Source organism: Rattus norvegicus, chromosome 19 (genome assembly GCF_021556685.1).
Source record: "Rattus norvegicus strain SHRSP/BbbUtx chromosome 19, alternate assembly SHRSP_T2T, whole genome shotgun sequence".
Classification (NCBI taxonomy): domain Eukaryota; kingdom Metazoa; phylum Chordata; class Mammalia; order Rodentia; family Muridae; genus Rattus; species Rattus norvegicus.
The window spans coordinates 16,316,807-16,339,426 of record NC_141552.1 but is presented as its reverse complement, the minus strand read 5'-3'; the positions used below and the strand labels follow the sequence as shown (position 1 = coordinate 16,339,426).

At 46.4% G+C, this 22,620-nt stretch overlaps 2 protein-coding genes and 1 pseudogene across 7 annotated transcripts in view; 2 read left to right on the top strand and 1 right to left on the bottom strand.

Moving 5' to 3' along the window:
* LOC134483557 (uncharacterized) overlaps positions 1-15,494 on the bottom strand; it is a 142,525-nt gene extending 127,031 nt beyond the window's left edge. For all 6 annotated transcript variants that reach the window (XM_087595998.1, XM_087595992.1, XM_087595999.1 and 3 more), the window contains exon 1: positions 15,433-15,494. The gene's annotated coding sequence lies outside the window, so the exon portion shown is untranslated. The remainder of the gene's footprint in view (positions 1-15,432) is intronic.
* LOC134483477 (disks large homolog 5-like) overlaps positions 1-22,620 on the top strand; it is a 74,223-nt gene that overhangs the window by 19,076 nt on the left and 32,527 nt on the right. The window contains exon 7 of the mRNA XM_087595952.1: positions 522-912. Within this exon, the coding sequence (XP_087452078.1) occupies positions 522-551 (30 nt within the window). The 3' untranslated portion in view covers positions 552-912. The remainder of the gene's footprint in view (positions 1-521; positions 913-22,620) is intronic.
* On the top strand, positions 14,933-15,762 carry LOC147998884 (DNA-directed RNA polymerase II subunit GRINL1A pseudogene; annotated as a pseudogene).

Below are 22,620 nucleotides of genomic sequence, written 5' to 3'. Positions count from 1 at the left end.
GGGCAATTATACTTCTCTGTCCTTTTTGAAACTGCAGTCCAGAAATGGTGACAGAGGAATAACATATCACATGACTGCATCTCCCTGTCCCAGATTGGATGCTATGAAGAGTTTTGAATGAGTTCTTGGTCGTGTGACAAAGGTCATACAGGGGTCATGTGATGGTTGGAAGCACATTGTAGGGATAAGAACCAAGTGCAAATGGCAAATGAGTCCTGGTCATTGGCTTTGATCTAGGTATCATGTGGCCTTCTCCTTTCTTCCTGCACCCCAATTAGGTCTCTCCCCATTTCCCCATTCTTGGTTTGCACTGGTAGAGTCTGAGGAGCAGCTTGTTCTCCCACAGTACTTTGAGGGTTGCTGGTGATGTTCTCCAGCCTGCAGAGATATCAGCAATGATTTCAGTGAAAAGATCAGTGCTGTCTGTCCAATGCAGCTGAGGGGACAGAAGGCAGCAACTTGACAGCTGGTATGCATGTCCCCACCAAATCAGTGTCTTAATAGCTGCCTTCTCCTCCCAGGTCTCAGGAACTGCAGGAGACATGGCATAGGACGGGTCCCAGGAAGACAGCCCCCTGAGGAATGAGTTTCTCTCTCAGGAGTTCCCTGTGACGACAATCCTCACAGTCAAAGACTTTTTGTGGGTGAATATTCTTCTTCTCAGTTAATTTCCTCAATGTTTAGAGACCCTAAATTTATGTATCCGTATGCCAGCCTATCTCCTTGAGGTCTTTCTCCTTTCTCATACAGACAACACCATTTGAGAGACAATTGAGGGGACTACCTTGACATCTCACGTCCTACAGGAGAAACAGCACTACAACTGTGTTTCTAAATGTTCATTAAGAAAATGCTGTTAAGAAATGTTTTTGGTTATGATTTTCATTGAAGTTTTCTTTTTGTTATTTCATAGTTATATATTCTTGTTACTGTTTTTCATTTTTTATACCATTTTATTTGTTCATTTTATGTTTTTTGTAAATTGTATTCCTTATGAATAAAAATTGATTTGTAACTCTTGACTCTTAAGACCATCTTATTCAAGGGTCCTTTCCCCTCCTGTAGACTTAGAACTGACAGCTAGATATGGATCTGTGCATGGTCCAGTGAATTCAAAGCTACCAAGGGGTACACAGGGTGATAGTGTCTTTTGTGTGGATAATGTGACTTTTTTTAAGGACACACACTTTATGATGTAATCACTGACATACTGTATCCATGCTGTCATGTCTTCTGCTCATCCTAGTCTATATCAGTCTACAACACACATTCCTTATTGACTGTGTGCACCAGATATTGAGTAACACACACTCATGCCTGTAGAGCTGCAGAAAAAAATGACAATTTTCACAAAGGAATATAGAATAATCCTAATGGAGAACCATGTGCCTCAGTTTTTCTTACAACACAGCATTAGTATTAAACCACAAAGATAATGACCATCTACGTCATTTTGGGAAATAGGTTTTTATAGGTGCTGTTTCACTTGATCATTCATATGCTGTGTTTTTTATTGTTGCTGATTATATTTATTTTTATCATTAAACTCAATGGATCTCTTTTTTTCAAATGTATCTGGGCCACTCCTGAGTGCATTTCCCTACTGATCCAAAAGAGGGAATAGCATTTCCCATTGTAGATGATTGTTAGGGACCATGTGGTTCTTCTGAGAGAGCAGCAGATGCTCTAACCTTGAGTCATCACCTCAGCTCCTGTAGGTAGCTTTTGTCCTTCCAGGGCATGTGGTGTACTAGGTGGACACGATCACCTTCAATTAAGGAGAGAGATCTCAGAGGGAGATGTGTATGTACAGGTGGTTGAGCGGTGCCTGCTCAATGTGGTAGCCTGCTAGGCATCCGTACTGGGCTCTGGTGCCTCCACTGCTCATTGTGCATTCAGAATCATCCTCCAGCATCACTCAGTTTCAATTCCAAACAGATCTTTCACTTACTACCGATGATTATATACATTAAGCACATCTGATGAAATACAGAAGAGACTAGCCTCCTTCTACAGGCCAACTTGGCATAATGAATTCTTTTGATAGAAAGCAAGATAATTATCTTAATCCATGCAGTTTAGGGAGGACCTCAAGAGCATCCATAGTGAATGCAGACTGCAGCTGTGAACACATGTTTCTTTTGCAGAGCAGGTCTGTGCAAGCCCAGAGCTTAGGTGGGACAGTTCATGTTTCACCTTTTACATGGAAATCTGTGATTGTATTGAGAAAGTATATGTTCCACGTGACTCATTTCCAATTTATGGAATTAAACTGACTTACTGTGAGTGGAGGTGACTCAGAGAGATAAAGTGAAGAAGAATAATCCAGTATGTCTGCACACAGATGCTGCCTCATTAGGGCTTTTCAATGCTCAGCAGCTAGAGAAGCAAGGGAGAGGCATTGGTGACCGTCAAGCTTAGGTCCTCTAGTCATTATAAGCTGAGCATGACACAAAAAGGGTCATAGTTATCACACTAGAATCTAGTAACTAGATTTAACCAACCTGCCATATTAATGCTGTGTTTGGTGGTATTTTTTGCTCTCTTAGGACCTGGAAGAGGCTTGGGGTTTTCTAATCCTACTCATAATTTATTATCCTTCCCAACACTATGTGCTTTATTCTGTTAATGCTAACAGCGGCATCCAATACCTAGGATATTTTCTACTGACATGTGTGACATGAGACAAAACAGTCCCTGTCATCCCTCACCTGAATAAACTTCCTTAGAGGACAGTGTAGTTGGAGGGTCCTTCTTTCCTCTCCAAGATCGAGAAACATTTCCAGTCTTCAGACAAGTGTGTCAGCCATTGTCCAGTGACTGTCTTCAGATGTCCACATTGTCAGCTGAGTGAGGGCAGGGCAGTGGTTTGGGGCAGGGCAGGAGTTTGGGGCAGGGCACAGCAGGGCATTGGGGCAGGGAATTGGAGCAGGGCAGGGCATTGGGGCGGGGCAGGGCGGGGCAGGGCGGGGCAGGGCAGGGTAGGGCAGGGGATTGGGGCAGAGTCCATGAGATGTCAGTAGGCAACAGGCCAGCTGGGGCTAGTGTGGGTACAGGGCTTCTAGTGTGGGTGTGAGAGGAGGAAATTAGGAATGGTCAGATTCTGATGCAGCATATAGGCGGGAACGAGCTTAGACCATCTCAGTGCCATATAGGGACATTGTAGACACTGATGGGCAGTGTGGGGATGGTAGGGTCCCATATACTGCTCTCTGCAGGTTTCAGGAGAGCATACAGTGGCTCTGTCAGACTTATGACCATCAGGCAGGCACTGGGTGCAAGTGAAAATTATGGGACAAGCCCTATGTGCAGCCTGGTTTTGGGACATTCCCAGGTGCCCCATGGACTGCAAATTAAAGGCAAAGAACACAGGGAAGCCAGCAATTCCCATGCACAGGACATAAATACCTGTAGATCTTTCTAGAATTTCCATAGATTATCTGTCACTAGTCCTCATTATAGAAGGCACCAACATTCTGCCCTCTACATCAACTTGGTGAGACAGCTATTCTAACTCCAGCAGGAAGGCCTCAGGGAAGACAGTAAGAACTCGCAGGTGACCCCTTTACTATTGAAACAGGGTCTTCCTATGGAGCCCAGAGTGGCTGTAGGATACTAATGCTCCTGCCTCACAGTGACTAGAATTCCAATCCACCCTCAAGAGCAGTTGATTCATCACTAGATCAGACTAAGGACATGTGAGGCCCCAGGGTGCTAGGATTACCAGGGTCCTAGTAAGTTTCTCCAGCCTAAATTACAACCTGAGTCGGTGCTGCTATTTGGAACACCGCCTGATGCCCAGTGACATCACACCTTTGAACTCTTTGTCAAGCATAAGCTGTTACGGGAATGAAGTACCCACACAATAAAAACTGGTCTGGATAGTCCTAGGTCAAGAATCCCCTGTTGAAAATGCCTTGGACCGCAAAATTTTAAATTCTATATCCTTCTGGCTTTTAGAAGATTTATAAATACAAAAAAAGAAAGATGGGCATAGTAATTTAAGACAGTGATCCCAGTCATGGGAAACTGAGTCTGGGTGATGGAAGACTGTAAGTTCCAGGGCAACCTGTGTTTCAAGAAAAAAAAAAGGCATGGTGAAGATTCCACTCAAGTAGAAAACAAAAGGGTTTCACATGGGCCCTGCCATCCACTGGTCAGCACTCTCATCACCACAGCCACAGGCAGACACTGGGGAACATTTCCCACTGTCTCTCTTTGGGATGCAATCCACCCCATGATTCTATGTGAGGAAACCCCCAAAGGTTGCATCATGTGAGGGACCTAGAAAGTTCCAGGATTGGGAGAATTTAGGAGTTTATAATTAGGGTTGATCTACAGCTGTGCAAAGCCTTTTCCCAGCACATGGCAGCCCTAGGTTTGTCCCCAACAGTAAAAATGAAATCCCCCAAAATAATTCAAACAAAATGTCCTGAAACCTGCGCCCTGACCAGTCTCCTCAAAAGTGCGCAGGAACCTGGGTCCACATTTAGGACCCAGCACGGCCTCTGTGACCCGTGAGAAGGGATCTAATATGGGAATTAGTACAGTATGACTTATCCTTGTGGATACCTTTGGTGACAATAACCACCGGACCCCTGAAAACCCATCTACCTGGGGGGCTCAGCACTCATGTCACCCAAAAAGCCCAGATGGCAGCATGGGCAGGTGGTGAAGAAAGTTTGTCTCTCGTGAGCATCAGTTGCTGCTCCTGACCTGACTCTATCCTCAGGAGACCATGTCACCCCAGAAAGTGTGAGTGTCAACGGCTCTTCCCAGGCCAATCCTGGGATACTGCTTAAGTTCCACAATGCACAGCAGTGCTCACTCTAGAGCTAAATGTTCTACAGCTGAAAGGGGTGGGTGCTCTGCTGGCCACACCCCTCCCCTGCAGTATTTAGTGCACTCAGAGTGGTGCTTCAGGTGTGAGGGACTTCTTCAGGCTACTCCCATTGAGAATGGCAGATTCATCAGAACGGGGCACAGGGTGAGTTCAGAGCACAGCTGGGAGGAATTTAGGGATGCCAAGCCATGACTAAGACCAGATCCTGGGCTGACAGGCAGTTGAGCTGGAGAACTGGCATCCAAAGAGTGACTGCCTGAATTCCTCTTAGACCAAAAGCCCTGGATCTGAGCTACTTTAGTGCGTGCTCCTAAGTGGGGTCCCAGACACAGCTCAGAATCGGGGCTGTGCATGGACTTTGGTGCTGGCAGCAGGTGGCTTAGCCATAAAGTGCCGAGCTTTCCCATCTGTGCCCACTCAAACTCCTCTGTTTCATTTTAGGTGTGTTTGGTATAGTTTTGAGACAGGGTATCTTGTAGCAGCCCAACTTGCTTTGAGCAACAATGTAACATAAAAATAACCTTGAGTTCAAGATCCACCAACCCCTCTGTCCCAAGTCCTGGAATTAAGACCTCCAGCTGTGACCATTTTACTGCAGCATAGGATCCATCTGTATTAGAGTGAGCTTTGGAAATACTGGAGCTCCGACTGTTCCTTAGAATTCAGGTTTCCTTAATTCTTAGCAGGAGTTTTGTGATGATGCTGATGAGAGAGTCAGGAGTTACACTGGGAGAGGTAACTGTCCTGGCAGCCCTGAGTGCTCAGTGAAAGTCAAGACAGAAGCCTGCTGATTAGCACCTGAGTGAAAGTGGGAGGATTCAGAGTTCAAGAACAGACTCAGTTACATACCTAAGACCATATTGCAACATTTTTGTTTCACTTTTGGCTTGTTTTCTTTGAGACAAGGTGTTAATTTATAGCCCTGGCTGTCCTGGAACTCACAATGCCTCTACCTCCAAACTGACGGAATTAAAGGCATGTGCCAACATGCACTGCCACTAATTAATTTTTAATTAAACATGCTGGCACAATCCAGTAATCCCAGTGCTTAAGAGGCCGAGGCAGGCAGATATCTGGCTTCCTGACAAGTCTGATCTACAGAGAGCATGTCAGAATAGCCAGGGCCAAACAGAGAAACCCTGTCTCAAAAAATAAACAACAAAATGAATTTGTTTTAAAGAAGAGAGGAACTATTTAACAGAATTAGAGGCAGAGAACCAAAAGGTAATGGGCAGTGCAGAGTCTAGCTTCTGAGATGAAACTGGACACCATGGGGTTAGGGTGGGGATTCTCATCTTGGACTGGGAGACAGAGGGTGACTTCAGGCATGGAAGGCTCAGTCAGTCATTAGTCAGGATTCTCAATCAAGAGGGTGTTGTAAGATCCAAAATGTGTGAGCAGTTTTCTGCATGAGACTAGAAGAACCCGCCTACCTATACAAAACAGCCAATGAAGAGTAATCACAAGCATATGTCTGGAGGTCCACAAGAGGTTAACGTCCACCTTAGTGTGGATTATTCAGAGCACAGCTGGAGAGGAGTAGAAGAGCTGATGGTGGCTGAGGCAGGAGAGGAGTTCGGGTGTGAATTTGAGCCAGTAAAGGAGCTTGTAGGTCGGGCAGAGCAATGAGAGGTCTAACAGCATAGCTGTTGAGATCCTTCAGATTAATTTGTCTTAAGAGCCTCATGCCATAGCCAAGGACAGGAGTAGATCTGACTATTGGGTGGCTGGGCTCACATAGCCCAACAGGTTTGGCCTTGCATCTGTGAGATTCCAAGTCTCTCCCTTTAGACACAGCCATGGAGAAGGTGTAGCAGTGAAGGTGCAGATGGCTTTGCAATGCTTGGCTTATGGTGTTGAGTACTTCATGCTCCACAGAGCTAGGAAATGTCCTAGAAGCCAGGGAGGCTGAGCATGAGGAAGACAGGTCTCTGGGAGAGAGAAATGATAACCAAAGTCACTAAGAACTTCCTGAATCACAGTGTCTGTTAACCATATATTTTATTTACTTATTTTTATGGGCCCGAGTGTTTCACCTAATAAATGCTTGTGCACCATGTGGTATGTGTGGTGCCCGTGAAGTCCAGACTGATTCCCTAGAATTGCAATTACAGGTTAATAGCAGCCACCATGTGGACACTGGGAACTGAACCTTGGTCTTCTGCTCTTAGCCACTAAACCAACCATCTCTTCAGCACCACCCCCCAATTGTATAGTCATTAAGATTTAACCATTTGGCGCAAGGCCCTGGGTTCGATCCCCAGCTCCGAAAAAAAGAACCAAAAAAAAAAAAAAAAAAAAGATTTAACCATTTGGCCTTCAGTATTTGAATTAATACAGATGTGACAAGAGTTATAGTTAACATGGTGGTTCAGGTATAGACAGGCAGGCATCTCATTGTATACAAAATATGAATCCTTCCTTCCTTCCTTTCTTTCTTTCACTCCTTTCTTTCTTTCACTCCTTTCTTTCTTTCACTCCTTTCTTTCTTTCTTTCACTCCTTTCTTTCTTTCTTTCTTTCTTTCTTTCTTTCTTTCTTTCTCTTTTTGTTTTACTCTTGGAGACAGTGTTGTTTTTTGTGTAGCTGACCTGGAATTAGTTCTGTAGAGGAAGCTGGCCTAGAATTCAGAAATCTGTCTGCCTCTGCCTCCCAAGTGTTAGGATCAAAGGCCTGTGCCACCACCACCACACATCCTTCTGTTTAAAGGAAAAATGTAGTCTTACAGGGCAGCATGAGTTTAGCCCCGGTATAGACACTTTCCTAGGCCTCAGGAGCTGTAGAGTTCATGAAGGATTTGCTGCCTTCCCCTTTAGCCTGGCTAACTATGAGAGCTGCACACCCATGGGTGTTTGCTTCACGAGAGTCTGGAGGATGAGGGTCACAGGCTGAGGTAACTGTGTAGAGCAGAGGATGCTTGGTGATAGTCAAGTGGGTAAAATGCTGAAATGCTGAGAAGAGGCCTATGGTAGGCGCCTCCTACACCTGAGACTTCCAACCCCATAAAGCAGGGGGTAGAGAGTGAGGATGCACAGTGCACACATGTCAGGAAAAGGCCATGTTCATGAAGCCTCCGTGAGTGGTGGACAGGCTCTAGGGCACCATGAGGGACATCAGGAGCTTCTGCATTTTGTAGAATTACAGGGTTCAATGTTTCACATGCCCATGATTTGCCCCCTGCTGCAGGGAGAAGCCAACACCAGAAGCCTCCAGCTCCCAACCCTGCTTTTGCCATGTAGCTTTATCCAGAAAGAGGTTGGAAGTCCCTGGACCTGGAGTCTCAGGTGGTTGTGAGCCACCTGACCCTGGTGCTGGAGACTGAACCCAAGTCTTCTGCAAGAGCAGCAAAGACCTGTGCGCTGCCTGGCCCAGCTAGGGCTGTGAAATGGGATTTATTTTCATGCTGAACAAGCCCAGCAACAGTTTAGGTCCCTAGAAGACACATAAACCTGGATGCAGTAGTGTCTGTCATCCCGCCCTTCCTACTGGGAAATAGGAGCCTAAAGTGGACAGTCTCTAGGATTAGGGGGAAGGGCTAGCCTAGCAATCACAGCCATGGATGAGAGGTAGGTGAGGACCTTTGCTCAGGTTGTCCCTGACCTTTACACAGGCACACACACACACACCTGTACTCACAGAAACGCCATACAGACATACATGAAAAAGGAAATAAAAACAAACAACATTGAAAATACAATATACTGGGGCTGGAGGGATGGCTCAGTGGTTAATACCACTGACTGCTCTTCCAGAGGATCTGAGTTCAATCCCCAGCAACCACGCATTGTGTCTCTTAACCATTTCTACTCTCATATACTACCCTCTACTGTTGTGTCTGAAAACAGGGACACCGTACTCAGATGGACAAAATAAATAGTTTTTTAAAATCCTTTTCTTAAAAAAAAAACTCTTCTGTGACACATGATCATTGTGTGATTCCAAATGTCGCTAAGTCAGTAAAGTCCTATTGCTACATGGTCCACCAGTTGTGTCAGCCATGGTAGTAGAATGGCACAGTTGAAAAGTTGCTGGTCACAGTGACCAGGCAGCCTAGAAAGCTCACCATGTGCAGAGAAGGCTGTGCTGTGTCCTAGTCCTCTACCCCACACTGCCCCTCATCCCTACGAACAGAGCAAAAAGAACAGATGAGGAATGTTCCAGGATTCTTTCCTCTTTGATTGCCTTACTAACCTAGTCCTGTGCTACATGTAACCTTGTCACATCCTCTGTCCCATCCCTAAGCCCTCATACCTGTCAGATAAGACAGGGATCTTGCTTTGGGGGGAAGCTCTGGTCCCTCTTTGTCCTAACAGGCTCTGAGCCATCGCTGAAAGAGAGTCCTCTGAGGATTGAGGGACGTCCATAGCCAGTGCTCTGACTTCCAGGAAGGTTTGAGGAAGGTGGTCCTCTTCTTGTGGTTCCTCTAGTAGGAACAGCCCACACTTGGGCCCAGCTCCCACTGTCAGAAAAAGGCAGGTGGCTCTGGTCTTTGCACAGCTCTCCAGCTGAATGAACAGTGCATCTCTCCTCTCTCTCTTGCAGGAAGTCTCCAGTCTCTGATGCAGGTGCTGTTCCCAAGACAAAGGAAAGGAAAGTGCTAAGTGAGGGTTCCCGGGATCCTTTAAAACATTGTATGCATTGTCTTCATTAATTTTTCTGTTTAATTTTTTATTCCATGTGTATTGATCTCATTGTAGGGGTGTGCATTCCAAAGCATGAGTGTTGAAGGTGGAGGAAAAGCCATGGGAGTCACTTTATCCTACCGTGCGGGGTCCCAGGCTCTGAACTGGGTCATTGAGCTTCTTTACAAAGAGCTTTCATGCTGAATTTCTTGCTGGCTCTGATTTCAGGGAGAGCATCTCATAGAGCCCAGACTGGCCAGTAAACTACTGATCATCCTACCTCAAGCATTGCCATCTACTTCATGAAAGGTTGAGTTATTGACATGAGGAACTGGGGATGGGCAGAGGTGCATGACTGAGGCTATCTCTGCTCAGTGGCATGCCTTTGGGGACAGATAGTTTTCATCACTGAGGTGTCATTTGAGTGCAGTGCTCCTCTGGAGAGATGGAGTTTCTTTGGCCAGGGCATCAGGCTCTCAAGACAGGACTTGAAGGTGGAGGTCTGGAGGCCAGGCCTGCATTCCTCTTCAGAAGCTGCAGTCCCCACTCTGGACAGTGCTATAGCACAGGGTCACATATCCAGTTCCACCCTGAGACCTGCTGAGTCACATGCAGTTTGTGCTGAGAAGCAAACTGGGGTCTCCTGCAAGGGCAGTGAGTGCCTCTCAACCACTTCCTCATGCTTTCCTTAATTGTACACTCAAAGTGGGGCGGGCATGACACATGTGGGGGTCAAACACAAATCAAGGGAGCTTTTTCTCTTTTTGTATCAGAGAGGGCCTGAGGATCAAACTCAAGCCCTCAGGAATGACAGTGATGCCTGGACCTGGTGAGTTCAGGGTGGGGATGAGGGTTTAGTCCTAGGGATGGAGCCCAGGACATCACATACGCTAGGCAAGTGCCTAATCACTGTGCTACATCCCCAGCAGATGTTGGTTGCAAGAGAACTTGGGCCCTCACCATGCCAAAGGAGCACTCTATCACTTAGTGACCCCAGCCTGGTAGTCTTGTTTGTAACCTCTGCTGTGTTTGCATGCTGCCTGAGCTTATTAATATAGCCACATCCTCAGGGTGACAAAAACTTCATGGAGACTCCCACTGTCAGATACCTGAAGACAGGTTTCAAAGAGAACAGGTAACCAGTGCAGAAGTCTCACAGTGTTATGGAATATAAGTCCTAGATGACAGAATGCTCAGAACACTGGCATCCCCACTGTTGGAAGTAACCAGGACCACAGATCCCAGTCTTTCATCACACCTGAAGACCCCTAGCTGGCATGGTGGCACATACTTGTCATCCCAGCACTTGGGAGGCTTAGTCAGGAGAATCTCCTGAGAACAGGAGTAGGAGGACAGCCTGGCCAACCCATCAGGTGTTACCTGCAGGTCTAGTTCCAGACATAATCCTAGCATGCAGTCATCCCCAGCCATGCATGGAAAGCATCATGGCACACCAGGAAGCCAGTGAGGCCCATGTTGCTTGACTGGGCAGCTACTTGTTAGCCATAAGGACTAGGGCTCAGAGTGCCCAGAGGCTGTGAGACTGAGGGTTTCAAGGACCCAGCAGCAGGCCAGATGGTCTCAGCCTGGACTCGATACTGAAGAAGGAAAGAGCCCTGAGTCCTGGGCCAAAGCTGTTAGTAGCCCCATGACCTGGGCTGCTGGTGGCTGCTGGGGTCAGGAGCAGTGTCTTGGTGGGTCCTGCTGTGGTGAGAGAGAGCAGCAGAACTTCTGGAGGACAGAGAGGGAGCAAAATAGAATGGGAAGCCAGTGTAGAGATCTCAGAGTGTTTGTGTGAAGCAGAGCTAGGAAGTGGGTTGCAGGGGCAGGGGAGCAGCAGGCTGTGCCTGTAGAGATGAGTCAGCCCAAGGCTGAGTTGTCAGAGCCCAGCAGGGGAGGGGCTCCTGTCCCTCCAGGACAGTCTCCATCAGAGACTGAAGGGCTGGGCCTGAGAGGCAAGGGGAATTAGGGATGAGGGAGAGACTGGAGAGATGTGGGAAAAGAATGCACCTAGGAGTGAAGCAGGGCACCCAATGTGGGATGGCTGAGGCTTGACAGAGTTGGATGTTGCTGATCCTACATTAGGCCAAGCCAGAGGGCCCAAGCTCCAGCAGCCAGAAAGGAAGCCAAAGTGTCTGAGGAGGCCTGCATCAGATTGAGACTCATGAGGGTCCCACCAATGGCCAAGGCAGGATTTGTTGAAAGCAAGGTTGTGGGTATAATTGTCCTCACCTCGGAAGGGAATAGGTGGCCATGGCTCTCACAGGTACTGAGGGTGCAGGGACAGGAGACCTATGGACTGACCTTACTGCCACAGGGCGGCTGAAGGCTCTTGTTGCCTTCAGTTAGTTGTTGCATTAACCTGGTAGCTTCATTTCTTGAGAAGCTTGGGTGGATGAGGTGTAGCAGATCAAGGTCCAGCTGAGAGGAGGAATCCAGAGTGTTCCATGGTTGGCAAACAGGTTCTGAGATCTGGCCTGTGCACTCAGGCCAGTGTAGCTGTTTGTCTTAGCTGCAGGCTCAAGAGGTTTGAACTGACCCAGGATCAAACACCACATGTGCCCTGTGTTTTCCAAGCTTTGTCATGGTTGCAAGCGCTGGGCGAACTCACATGGACTTTTCCATCATTCCCTGAGCTCTAGGTGACTCGGATGGATCATGGAGATATCTCTAAGCCTATGCCAGCACAGCAGTGACATTTTGGCAGTGTCCTCTAGGGTTCCAGGACTGGATCTTTTTTCTCTCTCTCTGCTGATACAAGTAATAAGACATCCTATAAAACAAGGCCAAGCCTTCCTAGAGTTGAAGCCCAGAACACACAAGACTCCCCCAGGGATGGGCCCATCCAAGAAGGTGTGGGATGTTTTGTGGCTTAGGTTGTTTCACGGTGAGTGAGAAGTGTCTAAGACGCACACATGTAGCTGCTTGGGAGCTGGGGAGGCCATGGGACCCCCTAGATCTGATTCTGCAGATGACTGTGAACATCCATGTGCTGGGATCTGAACTCTGGTCCTCAATCACTGAGCCATCCCACTGGCCCCTGGCTTTCCCTTCCTAGAATGTTTCTGTATTTCCTCCTACTTGATGCCTTGATGCTGGCTCCTAGCCCAATGGCCTATATACAAGATGAATTCTATAAATGTCTTATAAACACTAAGTATCCTGTGAAGGGTACTAGTGCCCTGTTCATAACAGGAAGGCTGAGGAATCCAGTCTGCAACAAAGAGAAGGCCGGGTGCTTTTCCTGTCATTCAGCATGAAGGGCCAGTCATGTTTTCATTGTAGCGTCCTGGTTATGCTATGGGTCTTCCTGGTGCAGCAGTCCTGTTCTGTGACAAATGATGTGTCTCCTGCAGGAGGAAGAGTGGTCGAGTTACAGTACCTGCAATATGACAAGAAAACGAAAAAGGTGATGAAGTCCTTGACTCCCAGAGCCACAAGAAGTGGGTTAGGTGGAGGGCAAGTAGGGAGACAGCTGAATCCTGAAGGACACTGTTGGGACCTTTGCCAGGTGCCTCTGTGACATCCAGACTTCGACACAGGGATGAGTCTGGGTATCTAACATCAGCATATATCAGTCTCCATGGTCTACGGCCCCTGCACCTCCTCACTGCTCCTCTGGCTTTGGAGACCTCAATTTTGCCAAGCCTTTTCTTCAGGACCATCCCCTGGATCATCCAGGTGGCTCCTAAGAGACAGTCACTGACAGCAGACATTTGGTATGGATCACAGGCGAAATTGTCATGGGGCTTTCTGCCATCCTACCCAGAATGCTGTGAAAGGCTCCACTTTAGTGGTGTTCACTTCTGGAATGCCCTGTGTGATAGTTTCAGCTGTGAATAACAAGGATAGCAGTTTCTACTGCTGCCCACACAGGCCTCCAGCACCCTGAAAGCTGCAGTGCTCACCTAGAAGGGAAGCACATTCAGGACAGGGAGAGCCCTGAGGAGCTCAGTCAGCTTCCTGGTCATCCCTGCAGTGACACCTCACCACTGCAGTGTGTGGTCATCCCTGCGGTGACGCCTCACCACTGCAGTGTGTGGTCATCCCCGCAGTGACGCCTCACCCCTGCAGTGTGTGGTCATCCCCTGAGTAACACCTCACCCCTGCACTGTGTGGTCATCCCTGCGGTGACATCTCACCCCTGCAGTGTGTGGTCATCCCTGCAGTGACACCTCACCCCTGCAGTGTGTGGTCATCTCCGCAGTGACACCTCACCCCTGCAGTGTGTGGTCATCCCCGCAGTGATGCCTCACCCCTGCAGTGCAGACCTTTGGGCCTGTGGCCTTCAGGTTCCGGATTATCTGTTAAACTCAGTTCATAATCAGAATGTTTTGTGTTCAGCCACTGCCTGGACTGTACTCCAAGAAGAGTTCAAGGGTTTGTGTGGCAACATCTAGCGACCAAGCCTTAGCAAAAGGATTCTCACATCATCCTGCAGGCAGATTCCCTTAGTCATCCCTAGTCCATTTAAGCTGCTGCTGAAGATGCCTTGAAGGCATAGCCACAGCCACCCTGTGTGTTCGGAGGTGATGTTTTCATTCAGGAACCTGATGCTGAGTCTTCTCCTAACCCAGCAGGCGGTCCCTGCATCAGGCTGGAGTTTTGAGTTTCTGTGTTGTCCTGATAACACGTGCTGTTTCCTCCTGGGTCAGAATAGATCTCAGAAGGTCTGGGCCAGTCTCACTGGTTGAGGATTCTTGCAAGGCCTCATCTCCAATTCCTGAGGGAAGGTGTAGGTTAGGAGAATGCCTGGATTTGAAATTCACTGTTTTCAGATTTCAGGATTGGATGAGGGGTACTCAGCATGTGCATGTGTCCATGTCTCTGTATACATGCACTTGCAGGCCAGGGATGGACACCAGCAACCTTCCTCAGTCACCCTATGCCTCTCACACAAAGGAGCTCTCACACAGAAGCTGTGGCTCACAGATGAGGCTGGTCAGGCTTAGAGTCCCAGAGATTCTTCTGCTGTGCTTCAAAACTTTGAATGTGTGTGTGTGTGTGTGTGTGTGTGTGTGAGAGAGAGAGAGAGAGAGAGAGAGAGAGAGAGAGAGAGAGAGAGATTCTACCAGCATGTACAACCACGCATGACATATGGATGCCAGAGGGAAATATCCGGTGTCTTCCTTTTCGAACAGGGTCCTAATCAACTATCAGGTATCTATATCTTAATATCTAGCAGGGGTCCCAGCGTGAGCATAGCCAGGGCATACACATGCTTGGCTGTCAGGCAGGCAAGAGGCAGAGATCTTGTTCTATTTTTCATGGTTAATGCTCTTAGTGCCCTTGAGGGACTGGCTGACACCTGCCTGGAGACGGCTGGATCTGATGCTGGTAAAAAGATCTCAGACACCACTGCCAAACTGAGAGCTGCCATTTCAGAAAGTGAAGAGGTCAGAGGGAGAACTGAACTACTTCATCCTGTTAGTGTTGACTGTAAGCTAAGGCATAAAGCATCCACAAGAGTTGATACCGACATAGACAAGGCCCAGAATTCTGACCTGATGCTTGATACTTCATCATTAGTTCCTGAATGTTCGTCAGTAGACATTGAATCATCTAAAACAACCTCAGAAACTCAGGGACCTACACAGCTCACTCACAAAGGCAATGATGAGACTTTGGAGACTGGCTGCACAGTGACTACCAGATTGTCTGTCCGCATCACAGCCCAGGCTCCCCCATCTTAAGTTAATGAACATCTCCCCCAGCATTCAAGTCAAGCGGAAGAGGTTTCCAGCAGCGTCGACAGTCTGTTTATCACTAAATTGCAAAAGATCACAACTGCAGACCAGACTGAACCCTCAGAAGAAAACACCAGCACTGAGAACTTTCCAGAAGTGCAGAGTGAGACTCCTAAGAAGCCTCATTACATGACAGTGCTAGAAATGCGAGCTAGAAACCCAGTGCCCCCTCCTCATAAGTTTAAGACCAATGTGTTACCCACACAACAGAGTGACTCAACAAGTCATTGTCAGAGGGCTCAGTCTCCTGCTTCCTCAGAAGAGCAGAGACGCAGGGCTAGGCAGCATCTTGATGATGTCACAGCAGCTCGCCTTCTTCTGCTCCACCCCCTGCCTGCACAGTGGCTCTCCATAGAAGAGTCGCTGGCTCTGCAGAAAGAGCAGAAGCAGAATTATGAGAAGATGCGGGCAAAGCTCGCAGCACAGAAACTAGCTGAGAGACTGAATATTACAATGCAGAGCTACAATCCAGAAGGGGAGTCTTCAGGGAGATACCGAGAAGTGAGGGATGAAGATGATGCCCAGTCCTCGGACGAATGCTGAAAATGAGCGCTGGGAGATCCCGGGAGTTGACTGTTGAGCTTAAATTGTCTCATCTAACTTCCTAACAAGTACCAAGACAGTGTCAGACCTTGTTGAGGGACAGCAGTTGAAGTTACACAAAGGTAGCTACAAAATAAGAACCCAGTTTGTCTTTCAGAAGATGATCTTCACATGCTTGAACAGTTCAATATTTGAACATTGTGTTTGGCCGTATTGTGTCACAGTTTTGCAGTATATTGTGCATTGGTCTGATATTTTAGTGTGAGTAGAACACACGTTTTCTTTAAGATATCTGCTTTTTCCTTCTTCGTATTCTTATCAGATAGCACTGCTTACACCCCTTCTGGTGAAATACTTTGTTATTCCAGGCACCTAAAGTGAATTAGGAAGGCCTGGTCCCCTCACTCAAGAAATGAGGGGAGCAGTCTAAAGAATGGTACGCATGCTTGCATGGACACGTTCCTGAGACGCTGGATATGAAATGCCGCACACAACACTCGGGAACCACCACCACTGTGTCTGCTGCTCTGTCCTCTCTTGGGGCGACTGCTGTCACCTGTGATGAGGTTAAGGAGCACTTGGAAGAAGTGCTAGGTGGGGAGGGTCTTCTGAGCTGGTGTGGGGAGCTGCTCCTGGCTGCCCTAGGCTTGAACTCATTGCCATCTGGGATGATAGGTCCCTGTACAGGACACTCGTGCTTGGTAAGGAAACCGGTGTTTTTCTAAGAGTTACAGTTGAATTGTCAGTTAATTGCTTTTTTTCCTTGTTAAACCCACAGAGGTGTTTACAGGCTGCAGAAACCTCAGTCCTGTATGTGCACATTTGTGCTGTTTCAAATGATTATATGATCATTTCCAGCAAAGTTAACAATGTTATCAAAAAGCCTTTTTCTATTATGTGGAATTTGTAAAGGAGAAATAAAATACCAATCAGAGCAAAAATAAAAACCATTTTGTCAATGATATCATATTGTACATATTACTGGTATAGAATACCATCCACAAGGACAAGCATTTGTTGAAAGAGTTCACCATACCCTGAAATGACAAATTATAAAATTAAAAAGGAAAAGAGATGACCTTACACAGCCTGAATGGAGTTGGCATACCAGTCCCAGAGTAATATTGGCATAAGCATCATTTTTTATTAATATTCTTAATCTTAAATTTCATAATTATAAGCTTCATGTAGGACCAATAAAATTAAAGGTCCATATGAGGGCTGCAGACATGACTCCATGGTTAAGAGCACTGACTTCTCTTCCAGAGGTCCTGAGTTCAAATCCCAGCAACCACATGGTGGCTCACAACCATCTGTAATGAGACCTGATGCCCTCTTCTGGTGTGTCTGCAGACAGCTACAGTGTACTTATATATAAATAAATAAATCTTTAAACAGATAAAAAGTCAGTATGAACCTTTGTTGTCTAAAATGGCTTGAGTCAGGGCTGACAACCAGACAGCCCTTCCAGCACCTGCCTATGAGCTCACAGATTTAAGCTTTATAAACTGACATAGAAAAATGTCCAGGGTCGTAGCCTGACAAATTCTCAGCTACGTCTCTGATGATCAGTCTTAGGGTGGGCATTCAAAAAACCATCCCTCTCTAAGTGAGGTCAGAGTTTGTGTGGTTTATGGGGCAACTCCTGGACCCCATAAGGCTGGATATTTCAGCTGCTCTTCAGTACATGCGGGAATCCTGAAGAAGTAGGCAAATTAATATAGCAAACTTCCTTCTTCCATGTCCTTGATATGAGCTGCCAGCAGAAGGTGTGGTCCAAACAACAACCAACGGATTGGGTAAAGATCTTTACCAATCCTACAACAGATAGAGGGCTTATATCCAAAATATACAAAGAACTCAAGAAGTTAGACTGCAGGGAGACAAATAAACCTATTTAAAAAATGTGGCTCAGAGCTAAACAAAGAATTCACAGCTGAGGAATGCCGAATGGCTGAGAAACACCAAAAGAAATGCTCAACATCTTTAGTCACAAGGGAAATGCAAATCAAAACAACCCTTAGATTTCACCTTACACCAGTCAGAATGGCTAAGATCAAAAACTCAGGTGACAGCAAATGTTGGAGAGGATGTAGAGAAAGAGGAACACTCCTCCATTGTTGGTGGGATTGCAGACTGGTACAACCATTCTGGAAATCAGTCTGGAGATTCCTCAGAAAATTGGATATTGAACTACCTGAGGATCCAGCTATACCTCTCTTGGGCATATAACCAAAAGATGCCCCAACATATAACAAAGACACATGCTCCACTATGTTCATAGCAGCCTTATTTATAATAGCCAGAAGCTGGAAAGAACCCAGATGCCCTTAAAGAGAGGAATGGATACAGAAAATGTGGTACGTCTACACAATGTATATTAATCAGCTATCAAAAACAATGACTTTATGAAATTCATAGGCAAATGGATGGAACTGGAAAATATCATCCTGTGTGAGGTAACCCAATCACAGAAAAACTCACATGGTATGCACTCATTGATAAGTGGATATTAGCCCAAATGCTCGAATTACCCTAGATGCACAGAACACATGAAAATCAAGAAGGATGACCAAAATGCAGATGCTTCACTCCTTCTTTAAAAGGGGAACAAGAATACCCTTGGCAGGGAATAGGGAGGCAAAGTTTAGAACAGAGGCAGAAGGAACATCCATTCACAGCCTGCCCCACATGTGGCCCATACCTATACAGATATTAGGTAAGATGGATGAAGCAAAGAAGTGCAAGCCGACAGGAACTGGATGTAGATCTCTCCTGAGAGACACAGCCAGAATACAGCAAATACGTAGCCAAATGCCATCATTAAACCACTGAACTGAGAACTGGGCCCCCGTTGATGTAATCAGAGAAAGGACTGGAAGAGCTTGAAGGGGGTTGAGACCCCATATGAACAAGAATTCCAACCAACCAGAGCTTCCAGGGACTAAGCCACTACCCAAAGAGTATACATGGACTGACGGTGGACTCCAACTGCATACGTAGCAATGAATAGCCTAGTAAGAACACCAGCGGAAAGGGAAACCCTTGGTCCTGCCAAGACTGAACCCCCAGTGATCATGATTGTTGGGGGGAGGGCGGTTATCGGGGAAGGATGGGGAGGGGATCACCCAAATAGAAGGGGAGGGGAAAGGGTTGAGGGATGTTGGCCTGGAAATCGGGAAGGGGAATAACAATCGAAATGTAAATAAGAAATACTCAAGTTAATAAAGATGAAAAAAATAAAAAGAAAAAAGAAGGTGTGGTCCAGATAAGAGGTGGGCCTTTCCATCTCAAAAGATCTGAATTAAAGATTTATCTTCTTTTTTTTTTTTCTTTTCTTTTTTTTGGAGCTGGGGACCGAACCCAGGGCCTTGGGCTTCCTACGTAAGCCCTCTACCACTGAGCTAAATCCCCAGCCCCAAGATTTATCTTCTGATCTCCAAGATTTGGATTACAAGTAGGTCTTCTTGCTTCAGAAAATTTAATTAAGAAAAAAAATCCAATGGTGCTTATGCCTTTAGCCTCAGCATCCAGGAGGTAGAGTCAGGTGGATCTCTGAGTTCAAGGCCAGCCTGGTCTACAGTATGAATTCCAGGACAGCCAGAGCTACACAGGGAAACCCTGTCTCAAAAAAACCAAAGAAGAGGAGGAGGACCAAGAGGAGGGGGTTGAAGAGAGGAAAACAGAAAGAAGGAAGGAGAGAGAGAGAGAGGGGGAGAGAGAGAGAGAGAGAGAGAGAGAGAGAGAGAGAGAGAGAGATCAATCCCCCTCACAGGGCATCAAGCCATTTGGCATTAGTTAATTCCAGGTACACTCAAGTTGACAACCAAGAACAGCAATCCCATTACCCGTGGTTGTGATCTCACCCTGGTAGGCTCCTGAGTAGGAGGCTGAAGCAGGAGAATTGCCATAAGTCTGATGCCAGCATGAACTACACACGTGTTCCAAGCCAAGCCAATCTCAGCTACAGTTTGAGATTCTGTCTGAAAAATATGAAAGAGAAAGAAAACATAATTTCCTAGAGCAGTGTTTCTCAACCTTCCTATGGCCTCAACCCTTTAGAACAGTTCCTCAAGCTGTGGTGACCCCAACTACAAATTATTTTGTCGCTACTTCTCAACTGTAAATTTGCTACTGTAATGAATCTTTATTGTAGTGTAAACTATCTGATAGGAGACCCTGTGTGGGTCACGACCCCCAGGCTGAGGGCCTCTGCCCTAGAGGTGGTCTTGGCCTAGTTTATATAGTTCATATTATAATGGGCTCTCTCAGCGTTTGAAGGTCAAGTATATTCACTTGTAACATCAAAACTTAAAAATTCAGTTGAGCTGCTGGCTGGTACTGTGTGACATCCCCCAGAATACCTTTGCCATTTTGTTCCATGCCTGCCAGCCATTTCATATTGTTGCTGTAACAAGCCTGCTATCACTGACGAGGAGAAGGGACTTGGCTCAAGGACATGCTGACCACACACCTTGTTTTGTTCTGAATGTTCTGTATGCGGTTTGCTATTCTAGAGAAATTCTACACCTGAAGGAGTGGTTCCCTGAAGTGGACACAGGTGAAAGGCTAAGGCAGATGTGTGAAGGAATGTTTCACTGAGGCAGATGCAGGTAAAAGGATGTTCTGCTAACGCACGCATGTGAAAGGACATGTGATGAAGGGTTCTGCACTAAGGACACACATGCATTGGTCTGCCTTGCATTCTGTAGTTGAGCTGCATTTGTTGGGACTTCATAGAACCACAGCAAAAACCCTTCTGGTGGGCTGTGTGGTTTCTCGCTGTTTCCTTGGGCTCGGGCTGATGGGCAGAGTGATGTCAGCTGAGACAGACACATGTGCTGACGCAGGACACACGCTGAGGCCAGGCCCATGGAGGACACGGGATATTGAGAGGGAGTTTGGATAGAGTTATGCTTGCGTAGCTTGTTGGTCTGGGGTCTCTGCTGATCTCTGCTCGCCTGAGAGCTGCTCTTACTGACTGTGTAGCATCTTGACTGTTTTTGTTCCCCTTGGACAGCCCTCAGGACCAGGCTCTCCTCTCCCTTAACCATGGCTGCTGTCCTCTTCCTCTCTCCTCTTCATCACACATGTTCTTCCTTTATTCTCTGGCAGCTTCTTCCTCCTCCTTCCCTCCTCATGATCCTCTCTAGCAAAGCCCTCAAAGCTCCCCTCCCCCATCTCTCTGCTGTGCAGCTGTTGGCTGTTGGCTTCTTTATAATCACAGTTAACTGGGAGCAGGGTCAGTTATTTGGGGTTAACCAGTCTTGGGTTCTACAAATTAGCATTAAAACACAAGCAGCATTAGGCCAATCCACTACAGGAGTTTTTGTTTGTTTGTTTGGTTGGTTTGGTTTAATTTTCATTTACCTGTTTACTTGTTATTTTATTTTTGGCTATTTTTTATTAATTAGTTATTTTATTTATTTACATTTCAAATATTGTCCTACTTTCCACACTCCCCTCATCAAACCTTACATCCCGTTTCTGCTCAGCTTTGCCTATGTGACAGTGCTCCTGCAGCCACACATATCCATCCCCACCTCACACCTCTAGGATCTGCCTTTGGTGGGGCAATAGTCCTCACCTTGAACCATAGAGCATCCTTGCATACACTTTGGCTGGCAGTTTGGCCCCTAGAAGCTTGGGGATTAGGGAAAGAGGATCTGGTCAGATATTAAAGCCAATGATTGCTGCATTGTCTTCTTTTTCTGGTTGTAGGTGAAATTATGTTTGTGTGCTTCTCTTTTTTGAAATTATTGAGAGATGATTAATTTCTTGGTTTTTCTTGGGTATAGTTTAGTTTATTGTCTTGGAGTTTTCCTCCTATTATCCTCTTTTGTGCTTTCTTAGAGAAAAGTATTGTTTATATTTGGTTTTGTAGGGTTCAGGATTGAGCTCAGTGGTAGAATGCTTACCTGGCAATCTCAAGGCCCTGGGCTCGGTCCTCCGCTCCGGAAAAAAAAAAATATTCATTAAATTTGTTTTGACAAGAAATATCTTGGTTTCTCCATTTATGGTGATTGAGGATTATGCTGGATATAGGAGCCTGGGTCTGCATTACATCTGCCCAAGATTTTCTGACCTTTAGAGTCTCTGTTGAGAAGTCTGGTGTAATTCAGATACGTCTGAATTTTTTTTGTTACTGGATGTTTATACTGAAAGAACCCCAAATTTGGGGAGACTCTCGCTCCAGTCTCCTTATGGCTTGCCCCAGGAAACACGCATAGCCGATCTTGATGTAACAACAAGAGATAGCTTTATTAACAAGATCTCGGGCCGACATGTATCTCACGGAGCCGACCTCGAGCCTCTAAAGGCAGGGGTTTATATAGGGAAAGCCAGGGGATTTCGCGCTTTTACACATGATTGGCTGATTCAAATGGTACACAGTTACTTTTAGTGCGGAGTTACATCAGCAAAGAATACGTGTAATCTAGCATCTCAGCAATGTGGGTAGGGTGACTCATCTCACTCAGCAGGGGGATGACTCATCCTCAGGGAGTGAAGGAAGGGGAGGGGGTGGCTCCAGATGGCCAGTGTCCTTGGGGGCTGATAGCCGGGTCGGTGAACCCTATCTCAAATTCTCTCATGCATGTCAGCAATTTGTTTGTGACTGACTTTTTGAAATTTAGCTCTTCAATACCTTACCCCTTTTAATGTTCTTTCTTTGATCTGTGCATTTAGTGTTTTAATTATTGTGTGAATGGAGGAATTCTTTCTGGTATAATTAATTTGATGTTCTGTAAGCTTGTTGTACCTTTATGGTCTTTTCTTTCTTTACCTTATGGAAGTTTTCTGCTATGATTTGTTGAAGGTGTTTACTGGACCTATGAACTAGAAATCTTAATTCTCTTCACTATCTA